The following is a 15029-nucleotide window of genomic DNA, read 5'->3' on the forward strand; positions in this document are numbered from 1 at the left end:
TTGTATAACAATGTTTTATTGCATTCTCTCGGTGAAGCGAGCGAACGCATGGAAGAAGATAAACTTCTTGACCATTGTACCTGACATGACCACCTTAGTTTGCTAGAGCATTTTCGTTGTTTTGTTCTTGTCCCTGAATAAACAGAGGCAGTCCGTTGCTGTCAAGAAAAAAAAAGTGGGTTTTATTTTTGAGCGAAAAGAAAGTGGGCTGGTAGATCGGAAATGCGACATGCCTGTTCAACCAATAGAGTACACGGCCCATCCAGCGGCGTAGCAACCTGGGCTAACCCATCCGAAATAAGCAAAACAAAGCCCAGCCGCCCCATCCTACGGCTGGACCCACATCAGGGACTCAGCTTCCCTCGAAGCCCATCCCACGGCTTTAAAATCCCCGACCACCGTCCTGGCGCGCAGCACCGTTCCATCCTTCCAGAGTCTTCCAGAAGAAGGATCCCCTTCCACCACCGCGCCGTTCGTTTCCCCCTCATCCTTCCCACCTCCCCCTACCCAGCCCTCTTCGTTCTCGGCAGAAATCCCCGCCTGCTCGCTCGGGGTCCTCTCCTCTCGAGGCGCGCGCTCTCGCTCGCGGCGGGAGACATCGTTGCTGGTCGTCTCGCTCTCGTCACGCGCGTCGTCGTCGGGGGAGGAGGATGGGTGAGGCGGGGAAGAAGGAGGATGAGATCACGCGGGCGCTGACGCGGCGGGCGAGCGAGCTGCGGGACGCGATGCGGAGGAGCGAAGAGAACACGAAGCGCATGGTCGCCAGCCTCTGCACCATCGAGAACCGCGCCGCCGCGGCCCTGGACGTCATGCGCCCCATCGAGGTTCGTCCATCTCGTCCATCAAATCCGAGGGAGAGCTATCCGCGGGAGCGAGCGAGCGGGTGCCTGATTTTGATTGGTGGTGCAGGAGAAGGTGAAGGAGACCCAGAAGATGCACGAGAACATCGACGAGGCGATCATGGTCACCGACGAAATGCTCGACCAGGTCGACATCGCCCAGCAGGTGCGTGTATGCTCTTCCTCGACGACACCCTTCGTTGGTTTATACTGAAATAAGAGGGAGGTTGAATTTGATGGTGAAATGAATGGCGCAGAGGCCGCAACCGATCCTTCCATTGTCTCAGAAACATGGTGAAATTGATTGGTTGTTTTGTAAAGGGGTTGCGGTATCGCACACATTTGGAGGGGATTGATTGAGCGTGAGGGCGCCAAATTTGGGTTTGCTTTTTGGCAGTCGTAGAATGTGCTTGACTGGTTTTGGACTTCGGTCAACAAGGAATGGCTACATGCAGATTTTAAAATTGGAGGGGATTAAAAAAAGGCCCGTAGATGGGTGGTGACTGAGTTTGCTTCCATGCTGGTGTAGTTGAGAAGTGCATTTGTGTTTATCTACTGACGTGGGTTACGTTCATGATTAGCGTTTTTTGGTTATGTTCGTTAGTGTTTCATCAGTTTTTCAGGGGATGCAATGGTAATTTTTATAGAACTAGTGTAGGTCTGGCATTTGATGATTGCAGCATTTCCTGTCCTGTGCTGAGGTTGCGCTTTTTAGATAAGTTTGCACTGATATTGGTATGTACTCCAGTTGCAGTTCTGCACCTATTGTCTTCCTTCACTTTTGGGTCAGCGCATTCTTCTACAAAAGGTTTGGTATGTTCGGAAAAATTATTTGCATGTTGTCGTTGTGAGTTTTAGGCAGAAGCTATGTTACTGTGGGGTCCCCGTGGGAATCTAGATGGGTACCTGGAAGCTGTGGATATTCTGAAAGGCGTCGTTGGCTTCTTTTCCTCAAAAGAGAACTTTAAGGGTGTCAAAATATTTCTGCATCAAGCCAACAATCTCTTATCCAAGGCTTTTCTGATCATTGAGGGGGAATTCAAGCAGTTGCTGCGTACATACAGGTCGACTTTACATTTTACACCCATTCCTTAACTCTTATCTTGTTGGTTCCTTATATATTTCTAGAGGAACAGTTCATGTGTATTTCCTTGACCTCTCCCAAGGCCCATGCTAATTTGTTAATTCTTCTAATATCGTTTTTGTTTTTTCCTGTCGTATATGTTCTTTCAGCAAACCTGTTGAGCCCGATTCCCTATTTGTTAGCCCTCCAAAGCTTCAATTGGCTTCAAAAGGCGACTCTGAAATAGGTGGAGGAAATCGTAGCCAATCTGAGCATCCATCCAAAAGCTTGGAAACTGCTATTTACAGGACTCCAACACTGATCCCCCCTGAAATATTACAACTTCTGCATCGTATAGCTCAGCAATTGGTTCAGGCTGGAAACCAGCAGTCATGCTACAACATTTACAGGTAGGCTTTGAGCTGGGGGTTTAACATGTGCTGGTTTTGATTATTGACAAGAATATTATCTGATAATGTATCAATGCTGCATGCAGAGAACAAGAAGGTCAATGAATATAGAGAGTACCTGAGTTATGGAAAATACCTTAATAGCAACAAAATATGCAGGCAATGAGTCACACTTAGTCAGGTTTTGGTCAATTTGCCCTGTATGACTAGAAATGTATGGAGTTGGAAAAACAAATCCATGCTTGCAACAACAATTTACATTATTTTTGGGCATCCTTTGGTTGAAGCTGTTCGTTTAGAGGGCACAACAGTCATACATTGAAACATGGAATACTGTAATTGTCATTTCTTTTCCTTCCCAATTTCCATTGACATTGGCTCTAAATTTCTAGCACTGTGCAAGTCAAGCTCAAGTTTGTTCTCTTTCTTCAGAGATGCTCGTAGTTCGGCGTTAGAATTGAGTCTTCAGAAACTGGGAGTACAACATGTTAGTACAGATGATGTAGAAAGGATGCAGTGGTTGGCTTTAGAGGCTAAAACTGGCGACTGGACCCAGTTTATGAGAATTGCGGTGAGGATCCTTCTTCACATATGCTTGTGGTGCATGTCTTTAGACATCCAACTAACTGGCTATGCTTCAATAGGTGAAACACTTACTTGCTGGAGAACGAAAAATATGTGATCAGGTTTTTGATTGTATCAGTTTCAACAAGGATCAATGTTTTGCTGAACTGGCAAGAACTGGTGTTCTAACTCTTCTCAGCTTTGGAGATGCTGTTGCTAAAAGCAAAAGTTTTCCTCAAAAATCGTTTCTACTTCTGGAGATGTATGAAGTAATGTATGAACTTAGATCCGAGGTACGCTAAAAGCAATGTATTCCGCACCGCGACATAGAAATCACATATAGGCAGTAGTTACTATATTTTTATCAGTTATGTAATATTAGCTATTTACATATTTACTACTGTACATTAATTCTAGTTAATGGTTCTTCTAGATGTAGTGTCAGTGTTTGCAGTTATTATTGGCTTATTGCTGTGACCTTGTTGTCACTTTAACTAGGTTGATATCGACAACTACAGAAACTACTGTTTACCTTTGTTTTGAACATCATTACCAGGTTGAAGTCATTTTCCAAGGCAAGTTTTGCTCTGAGATGCTCGAGGCTACATTGGGCTTGATGAAGCGCTTGGCACAGACTGCCCAAGAATCTTTTCTTGATTATAAGGAAGTAGTTGAAAGCGATACTTCAAACACTAACGTCCAGGACGGAACTGTCCATACTTTGACTTACAATGTGATCAATTATGTTAATTTCCTTTTCGAGTAAGCACCATGCAGCCTTTTCACCTGACTATTATATTCTTGGGCATGTAGAGATTTATTTGACTTCCGTGTAACCAATACACGGTAACATTCAGAATGGGTTTTTAACGCTCTTCACTTTTCCAATGTATGGTCATATTTTTAAGATAGACATTTACAACTCTATCTAGCTGGCAGTGATGAGCTCTATTTCTTGTCTAGTAGCTGAGTTAGCCAAGCCTTGTCCCGAATTCACGTTTCCTTCCATTCAGAAAACACTGGTTAACTATACTGTGTGTTTAACACATTTGAAGACTCTAATACAAATGAATGGTGGTGGATCAAGAACTTCTTGTGGGTCCATACGTTTAATCTTTACTCCAATTCTTAGTTTCTTCAGTTTTTTTCCACCTAGCAATCCCAAGGTCTACCATAAGCTTCTGAGGTCTTCCTGCTAGTACTATGTAAACGTTTACCAGTTAATAGTTGCATCTTCATCACGCACCGCATGTCATGGTTTTCCTTAATAAACTTGTTACTCGTCCATAAATATCAACCTATAGTTAGTTATTTTAGCAATTGAAGTATATTTTGGTTATCTTTCTGCATCATTTTGAGAACAGCATGCTAACAAATATTTGTAACTGATATCATTGGCAGTTATCAGTCAGCACTGAAGCTAGTATTTCAGGAATACGGAACTGGAGGCGATACTGAATCTCAACTTGCAGTCATTTTGGAGAGCATAATGGAAGCCCTTCAGAATAACTTAGACGGGAAATCTAAGCTGTACAAGGATCCTGCACTGATGTACATATTTCTAATGAACAATATTCACTATATGGTTAAGTCTGTTCGCAGGTATGTTACATTTTGTTGATCAGGTCTACAACTTGTCCAGACAGTGTGCCTGTCCAACAACAGTTTTGTGTAACAACAGATCAGAAGCCAAGGATATACTTGGTGATGACTGGATTCAGAGGCATCGTAGGATTGTACTGCAAAATGCGAATCACTACAAAAGGGTGACATGGACAAATGTTAGTGCTTCGATGCAATCTTCCTTAATTGATGTATTGTATTTCTCCTCAATTTTACTGCATCGGATTACTTTTTCGAAATATACTGCCTTGGAGTCTGAGATTGTTGAATTTTTTCCTGATTAGGCATTTACATTTTCTTGTTCTGGACAGTAGTTCTTTTGTAAATTTTCAATTTAATTAAACTTGTGATGAACTGTAGAAGAAGACTTTTGTATACATGATTATTTCATATCTACCCCAAGGTTTACTATCTTCTTGTCCGATATATTAGATAGTCCACAGATTATTTTCCTCTTAAATTCACATAATTCGAAATACTGAATGTAGACAATTGCTTCCTGTTACTCTGCTTCTATCATTTAGGTTGTGCAGACGCTCTCAGTTCCAGTTCCAGGTGTCAGTAGCCCTGGTTCATCAGCACCATCAGATCTTAGCAACATTGGAGTTTCAAGAACTATCGTAAAAGAACGGTCAGTACCATGACAGCAGCTTATGTTTTTCTTTGTTCAAAATTTTAAAACTAATAACAGAGTTCACAAAAATGTATGCTCTTTCCATGCTAGGTTGAAGTCCTTCAATATGCAGTTTGATGAGCTTCGTGCAAAGCAATATCGATGGACTATACCTGATCCACAATTGCAAGAAACTCTGAGGCTTGCTGTAGCTGAAGTTCTATTGCCAGCATACCGGTCCTTCATTAATCGCTTCGGGTATGTTAAGCGGCCTTTTCTTGATCTTTTTTGTCTCTCCGGCATATTCCTCCATTAAACTATTATTACAGATGATAGTGTAATTCTACCATACCTGTGTTTTACCCCAGAAACTTAACATCCTGAAAGATTTGTTTTTGCGATGCTAGTGTAATTCAACCAATGCATCTACCCACATCCATTTTCTTGTTGAACTCACAAATAGTTGAAATGATAGCCCATCACTGTTGGCTGCCTGTAATCTTTACCCTTCCCTGGTGATGGCACGAACCAAGATGGTAGACAAAACACAAGTCGTATTAGTGCCATCGCAATTCTTCATGCTGCTTATGGTTTTATCCTATGACTGTAATACTGTTTTTAACTTTCAGGAATCTTATTGAACAAGTAAAGAACCCGCGTAAGTACTTGAAATACTCCCCAGAACAGTTGGAGCAGTTGCTGGGTGAGTTCTTTGGAGGACAACAACTTGGTGAACGAAAGCAGTAAGCACCGAGAAACAGTCAAAAGGGAATGACACTGCTAATCGATTTGCATACCACAACTTCAGCAAAGATCTCTACAGAAGCAACTAACACTGTTCTTTACACCGTCATGTACGTCACGGGATTACTGATACAGCATAGAGCTGGTCTGGTCTGGCAAAGATCTAACAGGGACTTTGTTTCGTCATCCGATTGGTTAGTCTTAGATGTTAACCAATGCATCTACCAACATCCATTCATAGAAGTGACCTGAGGATTTATTTCTTAACTCACAGCCTGCAGGTGCATTTATGTGTACTCGTTCTTATGCTGTCAATCTCTATATTTGGTTGCTTTTCCTGGCAACATGTTACAGCGAGGTTTCTCTATTTGACTACAAGTGTTGACTAAATTGATTGTGGAACGATTGATCAAATTGGACTACTCTTCTCGGCGTGCAAGTGTTCTCTGTCTTATTTTTATTTTATGTACAGTAGGCATACTACTATTAGTGGCTTTGTCATCTCATATACTTCTATATTGCCATACTTGATGGATCGTGACGGTCGTCATTAGCACTTATGTTGGTAGTGTTTTTCTGCAGTAGCAACAATCTGTACAGGGGTAAGGCTAATTTCAAGCCCCACTTGCATGCTCCACTGGGTTGGGATGGGAGATTGGGACCAATGGCGACGAATACCTACAACCTTTCGGCTATCCGTTAATTGCCTAGCCACAAAAGCATGTACTCTAAAATTGTTCGGTTCGGCACTTCTGTGCTATGCGTTTTGTTTATTCTTGCCTGTTTGTTGCTGCTGCCATCCAGAGGCATCGTGTGGATTGCTTATGAGACGCCAATAATTTGCTGGTATCATCATTAATTAGGCCTCAACGTTATCAAATAGTGCCACAGAAGCTTTTTATTTTTATCTGAACAGTATAGCAGAGCACAGCTCCCAAACTGTGGGTCGCTGCATGGTGTTCAGTTGTGAGGCATGCTTCGTGGTGGTGCCTTGGCTTCGTTTCAGGTGGCCATGTGAAGGACCCAACATGATTATCAATTTTGTTTTGCCAAATGTGATGTATGCGAATCATTAATGTATCACTGATGACAAGATAACCATGTAGGTCTTGAGGTATGGTTGGTCGGTAGGTGGTCAATTTGGAGTAGGAAGAGGATGCGGTCATCCGTGGGGGCCCCTTCCATGTAGAAGGTTCAACACAAGTACAGAACCTGCTCTGCCTGCAGATTGCCTGACGCTTCCGGGTCTCGAAGATATGATTGTCCTTGTGCGCGAATGATGGTCTCTCGGTGCTCTCGGCGGGACTGGAACTGTTGGAACGGAGCGGCCTCAACATGGTCCAAAGATGACTGATCATATCACGATCTCTTGGGGGTGAACTGAACTCCACTTGGCATAAACCGGTGGAGATTGTTTACATCTGCAGTAGTATATAGACGGGATCAGCTGGTGACGTTCCCCTGTCGTATTGCTCGCACAACCGCACTAGCTCACTTCTGTTTTGCCGGGCTGAAAAGGAGAACTCGACGGCGGCAGCAGAAAGCAGAACCGGATTCCAGGGTCCAGGCCAACGAAACTTGGCCGCAGAGAACATATTCTGAACGAGTGATCATCAGTCGTAAATTTTTGCTGGTCCGCTCCCGGATTCCTGCCTCCACTCCACTCCCGCCCGACCACTGACCAGCCACAAATCAAAAGACACTTTGCTGTGGCCATGTAAAGTTTGAAAATTGGAAGAATCTGTTTAGAACGAAGAGAAGTGTTCAATCAACAAGGCCGCCTCTGTTTGTTTTTTTAGAAGTGGAGCGGTAATCGACAACAAGGCCGCCTTTGTTGTTTTGTTTGGGTCACACAATGCGCGTCGCCTGCATGTGCTCGCCGCGTACGTGATATGCAGCCACGGGCCAACGCTCCTGCGTCGGTCGATCGGTTCCCCTCACGAAGTTTCTTGCTCGATCTCCCACGCGGCCACGCTTTATAAAACTCCCAACAGCGCATACAGACATGTGAATCACATGCACATGGGTCGACGCGGAAAACGCCTACGGATTTCCACCGATTCTTTTTCGTGTCAATCAGCCCCGAAAACCTTTATTTCCCTCGTGAGACCATTGTTACGTAGGAGTACTTTCCTTGGTTTTGGCTCTCACGTATCTTATAAGGCGTCATTTGTTTTGTAAAGTCAAACTTTACAACCACAATTATACTCTTTAAACATGTGATTTTTATGATATAAAATATAATTGTCAATATGTGTAGACAAATACTCCCTTTGCTCCTAATTAATTGACGCCGGATATTTCGCAAAACAACCTTTCTATTTCCCGAAATCAACCTGCAGTCCACGTTCTAGCAGAAATCTTGCAAAAAAAACCCATGTAATTTTTCGAAATCAACGCGCAATCCACATTCAATTGAAGATGTGTACTGCGTGTCTGTTGGAATACTGCCCATCAAAGAGACCGTTAGATACAACAATAAGAGCAGTCAATATTTTTTTTACCACAATAAGATAAAAGCCATCCAGAAAGTTGTGCATGAACATCTAGTTATACAAATTGCAACCTCAAAACCATGCAAGAGCTAATATCCAGTTGCCACGTTGACTCACCACCATTGAGGAATTTAGCTTGGAAAATTAAGTTATTGACTGAGACGTTACTGTACTTACTACTGTACTCCAGTAATCGTCTAATCGAGCACCTTGGACTCATCCATTGACCTGCCGCTGCTGTCAACACGCGTACCAAACTTGGAAATGAAGACATTAAAATAAAAAACGGTAGTTTCCTAGAAAGCTAGGGTTTCTTTTCCTCTCTAGCGACTCGCCGAGAGTTCGAATCTACACCACGTTATCCTCGGATTTGAATCCGATCACGACTAGGATTGATTCCTACGACTTATATTCTCACTACGGGCTCATTGATCGGGCCAGAGACATCATGTCGGCGACAAACTCCGCTTCATCAAAGGTGGAAGGAGCGAAGGCGGCAGCGTTGGCGGAGTTGGGGACTGAGGCGGCGATGGCGGCGGAGGGTTCCGGGGCTTCCCAGACATCGGCAGCGGATGGAGATCGGTTCACGGGGAGTCAGAAATCTGGAGGAGATCGGAAGGTTCCGATAGAGGAATTGCTCACAAGTCTCCACTTGAGGGAGGATGAGGAGGAAGATATCATCTTGGAGGAGGACCCGGAGGACTTGGCGGCCAACGCTCGTTGGTTGGCGCTTGCTAGGGTTTGTACGGTGAAGACCTTTTCCCATGGCGGATTGTTCGGTGATATGAGATCGGCGTGGAATCTGGCCAAGGAAACTCTGCGAGTAGAGAGAGCTAGCTTTGAAGAGAAGTATCTTGGCCTGCCGATGCCTAATGGGAGGATGAAGAATGAGCAATTCCAGGGCAGTAAAGATAAGTTTAATAAACGCATGACTGATTGGTCTGAGAAATACTTGTCGGCCGGTGGGAAGGTACAAGCTCTTCCGACTTATTCAACGGGCATCTTTCAAGTTCTCGGCGAGTCTTTGCGAGGATCTATCACACTTGGTGAGGAGTTTCTGGTGGGGAGATGAAGAGAATGATCGCAAAACTCATTGGTTAGCTTGGGAGAAGATGACGGCGCCCAAGGGTTTTGGCAGGATGGATTTTCGCGACTTTCGAGCCTTCAATCAGGCGCTGTTGGCACGGCAAGCTTGGAGACTCTTACTAAACCCTAGGAGTTTGTGTGCGTGGTTACTGAAGGTGCGATATTTCCCGGCTGAACAGCTTCATGATACTGTCTTCAGTTCGGGGGGATCGGCTTCGTGGCAGGGCATAGTGCATGGTTTGGAGCTAGTCAAGAAGGGCCTGATATGGAGGATCGGGACAGGAGATAAGGTGCATATAACCAGAGATAACTGGCTCCCTCGGGACCATTGTCTGAAGATCTCGAGCCTGATGAAACACACCAGGCGGCGTTGGGTGAAGGACTTCCTGGTGGCTGGCGAACACAAGTGGGATGAGGCAATCGTTAATGAGTTTCTCTGGCCGCACGATGCTGTGGAAGTTTTGAAGTTGAGGCTACCGCCGGCGCCCACGAAGGACGTGATAGCCTTGCACTATGACAAGCAGGGATTGTTCACGGTGAAGAGCGCATATCACTTGGCGATTCATGATTGCCTGCAGAAGCATAATTCGAGTTCCTCTAGCTCGACTACGGATGGAAGCCGGAAGCATTGGAAGGATGTGTGGACTGCCGGTGTCCCGCAGAAAGTGAGGGTTTTTGCCTGGCGTTTGGCTCGTAGTGCGCTGGCGACACAGAAGAATAGACAACGGCGAGGAATGGAGATTTTGGCGACTTGCAAAATCTGCGGTCGGGAGGAGGAAGATGAGTTCCATGCAGTCCTTGGGTGCATGAAGGCGAGGGCGCTGCGAGAGGAGCTCGCAATTCCTGGGATCTGCCTCTGGAGCGCAATTTTGAGCGAGGCCATGAGTGGTTCCAGATTCTCCTCTATAGCTCAAGCAAGGAGATGCGAGCTCGAATCATGATGCTGTTCTGGCGTGCTTGGCATTTGCGGAACAATGTGATTTTTGGAGATGGTAAAGCTTCGGTGGAAGGGAGTGCTCAGTACCTCGTCAACTATCTGAAATCTCTCGGCCATATTCGGCGGAAACCTGATAATGGTAAAGGAAAGTCTCAAATGAATAGGGAGGGCGTAAGAGTAGTTCATAAGCATAGATGTTGCGTCTGTGCAACGTGAGCCGCCTCAAGTTTTTTCTGAACTACGTGCCGTAGATTGTAATACTTCTATTGATCATCAATAAAACTCCCTATTCCAACGGGAAAAAAAACCGTTGTTCCGTTACGTTGGAAGTGACATAAGTATATGCATTTTTTTTTCTAGAGGAGAGAGACGCATGGGCAATGATTTGCCTCACAAGCATTCTCCGTATTTGCTAGTGCCGGGTCGGTCGACCGGCTTCGTCCAACGCACGCACGTACCTTCCCGTTCCGTTCCATGCCAAAAATTCAGAACCTTCTTCTCTGTCATTGTACTTCTCTGCTCTGTACTATTTGCTATGAATTTTCTTTGCTTCGGTTTTTTCCAAGATTCCCTCCACTACGTGGCTAATCTACCCGGCTCAAACCCATCTCGCAAGTGGCGTGTGTTGTGAGTGTGAGGTAGGCCGCTCCTTGGCCTCATCTGAACTGAAAGAAATTTTAAAATGACAGGACAGTGTAGTTCTGTATGTTAAAATATAGGGTTGCAAAGAGGGCGACGGTGTGTATGGATGGTCTAAAAAACACTCGATCGGAAACCTACTCTGAAAGTTTATAAACGGTAAACCTACTCACGACGGACTAAGCACCTAACCGCTCACATGCTATCTGAATTTATCGAGAACTAAGCAGAGCAGAAACGCCATGGGAGCGAACCTTCTTCACCTTGTCTTTGTTCCTCACATGCTATCCGAAGTTTTCAGCCTGAAGCCTAGGTCTAAAGCCGTAGTTGATAAAAATAGTTTCAAAATATAATTGAAATAAATTACAGTTCTAATACCGAAAAGATAATTCCTTGGCAAAAGGACACTCGGATCAGGCGGGCCGGGACTGGGCTTGGCATTTTGAAGCTAGGCTTTGTGTAGCCTGGCCTAATATCCGGCCCGGTCCAGCGTATGTGTACTCTCAATTAGAGAAGGGGGAAAAAATAAAATAATGAAAAAGGTTCGTTTGTTCATCCAAAAAAAAAGCGTTACTGTCGTTACATCGCCTAACGAGAATTAATAGGCGCGTCGTCTCCGGCAGGAGCAGCAGAGCCTATTAATTCACCCGCGCCTAAGCCCACTTTACTCTGCTTCTTCCTCCTTCCTCCTCTTCCCCCTCACACTCCATCCCAGTCTTCCCACAGGAAGAAGAAGAATCATCATCCCCCGCGCGTGCGGGGAGCTCAGCTCACGGGACCCTCGACCCCGCGCGCTAAGAAGTAAGAACCCGAAGCCGTCAAGATCAGCTAAAGCCGCCAGCAGCTTCGTCATCCTTCAGCGGCCGGCCATGGGCAAGGACTGCGGCAACCACGGCGACGACCACCTGCGGCACGGGTGCCGGCGCCTCCTCGCCTTCCTCCTCGCCCTCGCCCTCATCGTCGCCGTCATCACGCTCATCGTCTACCTCGTCCTCCGCCCGACCCACCCGCGCTTCTTCCTCCAGGACGCCTCGCTCCGCCAGCTCGACCTTTCCGCAAACACCTCGTCGACAACCCCGTCCACCTCCCTCCTCTCGACCGTGCTCCAGGTCACCGTCGCCTCTCGCAACCCCAACGACCGGATCGGGGTCTACTACGACCGCCTCGACGTCTACGCCTCCTACAAGTACCAGCAGATCACCGTCGCCGCCTCGCTGCCGGCCGTCTACCAGGGCCACGGCGACGTCGGCGTCTGGTCCCCGGTGCTCTCCGGCCCCAACGTCCCCTTCGCGCCATACCTCGCCGCCGCGCTCCAGGATGACTGCAAGGCGGGTTATCTCATCCTCCAGGTCAAGATCGACGGCCGCGTCCGCTGGAAGGTCGGGAGCTGGATCTCGGGCCACTACCATCTCTTCGTCACCTGCCCTGCTTTCCTAGTCACTGGCGGCGGTAATGGCGCTCCCGGCGCCGGCGGGTTCAAGTTCCAGACCACCACCTACTGCCACGTCGAGGTCTAGTTACTTGCTTTGGTTCGTCTATTAAGCTGCTGCTGCTCTGCTCTGCTTCAGCTCCGGCGAGAGGTACGTGTTGCTGTGTGTCCATAGTGAGAAGAAGAAGAAGAACAAAAAAACAGAGTTCGGACCGGACAGATCCGTGGTAATAATGGCAGTATTATGTGTGGGTCGTACTAGAATGTAAAGGAGAAGGGGATCATGGTTTTTACCGTTTTACTTTTTAGAGTTAACACGATGCTTAATTATATACGGTACCACCTTTGTTAGCCGGTCATAGTTCTCTCTGTCAAGCTTAATTGTCAATAAACCATTTTTGTGGCACAATTAAGAGGAAACATTCATACATATATGCAGTCTCTTCTTTCTTCTTTTTGTGTGAGAATTCTTCATTAATTGGTTATTTCCTACATTGATGCATCACCTTGTATTTATTATTTCTTATTGGTAAGCACATAGGGGAGTTGTGTGGGTTGACTGGATTTTAGGGGGTCAATTGCATGGTTTGGTGGCAACAACCAGATCCCAAGTTGAGGGTTTGAGATTTGGTGAAGCTTTGGGAAGAAGGAAGTACACATGGGACTAAGGTTGTTGGCTAATCTCTCTCTCTCTCCATCTATCACTCTTCTTCTGCACATGGAGTTTGATCATGAGAAGCATCGGGGACACAAGTGTTAGTTCCTGGCAACAGTTTTCTAGTATAAACCTGATGTCCAATTGCCAACTGCCAGTTGCCAAGGCTTCACTGGCATCAACATGTGGAACAGTAGAAGCCTCCATTCTTGGTGAGAAAAAGATACTACTATGTTCCAACTTTGACTTTGAAATCATTTGTTTACACTGGTTTTCTTTTCACTGGTCCTGTTGTCCGTCAGATAGCTGCTGATCGATCCAGTAATTAACTAGATTAACACTGGGAGCAATTACAGTCGATATTTATCTGGCTACAATTTTACTACTTGTACATCAGGTTAGATATAGAACTAAGTTACACAGGCAACTTTGTGAAAAAAGATTTGCAGACTGCACTCACTACTTGGGAATCACAATTCACAGCCTTTGTTGCAAAGTAAAGTGAGTATTTTCTTTCTGAAGTTTCCATGAAGAGCTTTACACGGCAGATGCCGAGCTACAGAACTAGTGGTTTCCGTGTGGCCCATGACCCCTGCCTGCTGAATGATAAGGATTCGATCATCACTTTGCAAAGATGAAAATAAACAAATAAAATGTGGCTTTCAGATGGAGCACGCACTAGCTAAAACTGGCCGAATATATAACTGATGGCCTGTCTGTGCCTCCCAAAAAGATGTAGATGCTCAGATGACAGTGGAGATCGATTATGATGCGATCCAAGATGCCTTGGAAATTAGAATCTGTTGCTTTTTCTACGTGTATTGCTTAAGAAGATAGCGAAGATCAGCAAAGAGAGATTGATATGGCTTAGAAGCTAAGTAGTCCTGGTACTTACTACTGTACTACTACGTTGGCGATTAAAGCCCTCATGTGCAGTGCTCCCCTAGCTTTAATTCCCTTTTGCTTGCTTGCTTGCTCCGGTTGCATTCTTGCTTGCTATAGCTAGCTAGGCTCACTCTTTGGAGTCACTGATTATTTGTCCCTTGAAATTGAGGCGGTATGTGTGCATGTGGCCATTCAGCTGCTAGAGCAAACAACTGAACCTGCCTAACCGATGGAGTAGATTAAGATGAAGAACACCCTTGGGAAAAGGTTTTCTGAAGGTGGATGAAGGATCTAGAAGAGTAGTACAGCAAGTCCTACCTAGGCGTTAATCTTGGAACACAAACAGAGGCAACACATTCTGTTGTGTTCTGTTCCATGGAAATTTCCGTGCCGAATAAAGCGGTTCTCGCACCGAATGACCTCAGAAGATGCTGGTAGGTTTGCTGTTGGATGTCAACAGCAGCAACGTGACATGTAGAAACCGAGCACTCGATGTGAAGGAGGCAGAGAAGCGTTATTTTCAAGCAGGTACTATGACGTAGGAGTACGTGCTAGTATACTGCTATATATCAGCTTCTGAAAGCTCCGTCTCATCTGATCATCTCCTGGATTTTATTAGTAATCCTACTCCATTAGGGACTGTCGAATTACAGTAACACTTTAGTTTGACTTGTACTAGTTTGTTAGCGCCAGAGGTCAGACTATGACGGCACGAAAGAAGAAATGAAGGAGGACAGACTCTGGTACGAGGGGGCGCGTGCTTGCAATTTTTTCCTAAGAAAGTCAACAACTAACCGAGCAGAGACGTTTATTATTTCTATGATTATCCGAAGAAATTTCACCGAGTACGACATACTGAAGAGATGGATTTATTCGTTTTTTGGTCACGTGCTGGCGTAGTTTCAGGCAGCATTAGCTTTTTTTTTTTTTTTAGAATTTCAGGCAGCATTAGCTAGGCGAATGGCTAGCGCGCAGTGACTGTTTTTTCTTTTCTTTTTTTGGCAGCATTAGCTTTTTTTTTTTTTTTTGAGGGCAGGCAGCATTAGC

The 15029-nt window shown here is 45.4% G+C and overlaps 2 protein-coding genes across 2 annotated transcripts; both read left to right on the top strand.

Annotated features, from left to right (window-relative positions):
* Positions 1–434: 434 nt before the first annotated feature.
* On the top strand, positions 435–6459 carry LOC100823303 (exocyst complex component EXO70A1). The gene is made up of 12 exons (XM_003576970.3): positions 435–824; positions 910–1005; positions 1698–1903; positions 2073–2312; positions 2745–2883; positions 2957–3169; positions 3433–3638; positions 4278–4478; positions 4558–4657; positions 5024–5130; positions 5224–5370; positions 5742–6459. The coding sequence occupies exons 1-12, from the start codon at positions 651–653 to the stop codon at positions 5857–5859; spliced, it is 1947 nt and encodes a 648-aa protein (XP_003577018.1). The 5' UTR covers positions 435–650; the 3' UTR covers positions 5860–6459.
* Positions 6460–11627: 5168 nt separating this feature from the next.
* LOC100838740 (NDR1/HIN1-like protein 1) lies at positions 11628–12894 on the top strand. Its single transcript, XM_003578835.4, has one exon. It carries the CDS (start codon positions 11883–11885, stop codon positions 12528–12530), a length of 648 nt encoding a protein of 215 aa, XP_003578883.1. The 5' UTR covers positions 11628–11882; the 3' UTR covers positions 12531–12894.
* The last annotated feature ends 2135 nt before the right edge of the window (positions 12895–15029 follow it).

The sequence above is a fragment of the Brachypodium distachyon genome, chromosome 4, assembly GCF_000005505.3.
Source record: "Brachypodium distachyon strain Bd21 chromosome 4, Brachypodium_distachyon_v3.0, whole genome shotgun sequence".
NCBI classification, from domain to species: domain Eukaryota; kingdom Viridiplantae; phylum Streptophyta; class Magnoliopsida; order Poales; family Poaceae; genus Brachypodium; species Brachypodium distachyon.

Bases quoted from the DNA above. Each gene is read 5' to 3' on its own strand.
- LOC100823303 (XM_003576970.3), top strand. From the start codon at position 651: ATGGGTGAGGCGGGGAAGAAGGAGGATGAGATCACGCGGGCGCTGACG. The intron at 825-909 runs GTTCGTCCATCT...TTGGTGGTGCAG, and splicing joins ACGTCATGCGCCCCATCGAG to GAGAAGGTGAAGGAGACCCA. The intron at 4,479-4,557 runs GTATGTTACATT...GTGTAACAACAG, and splicing joins ATGGTTAAGTCTGTTCGCAG to ATCAGAAGCCAAGGATATAC.
- LOC100838740 (XM_003578835.4), top strand. From the start codon at position 11,883: ATGGGCAAGGACTGCGGCAACCACGGCGACGACCACCTGCGGCACGGG.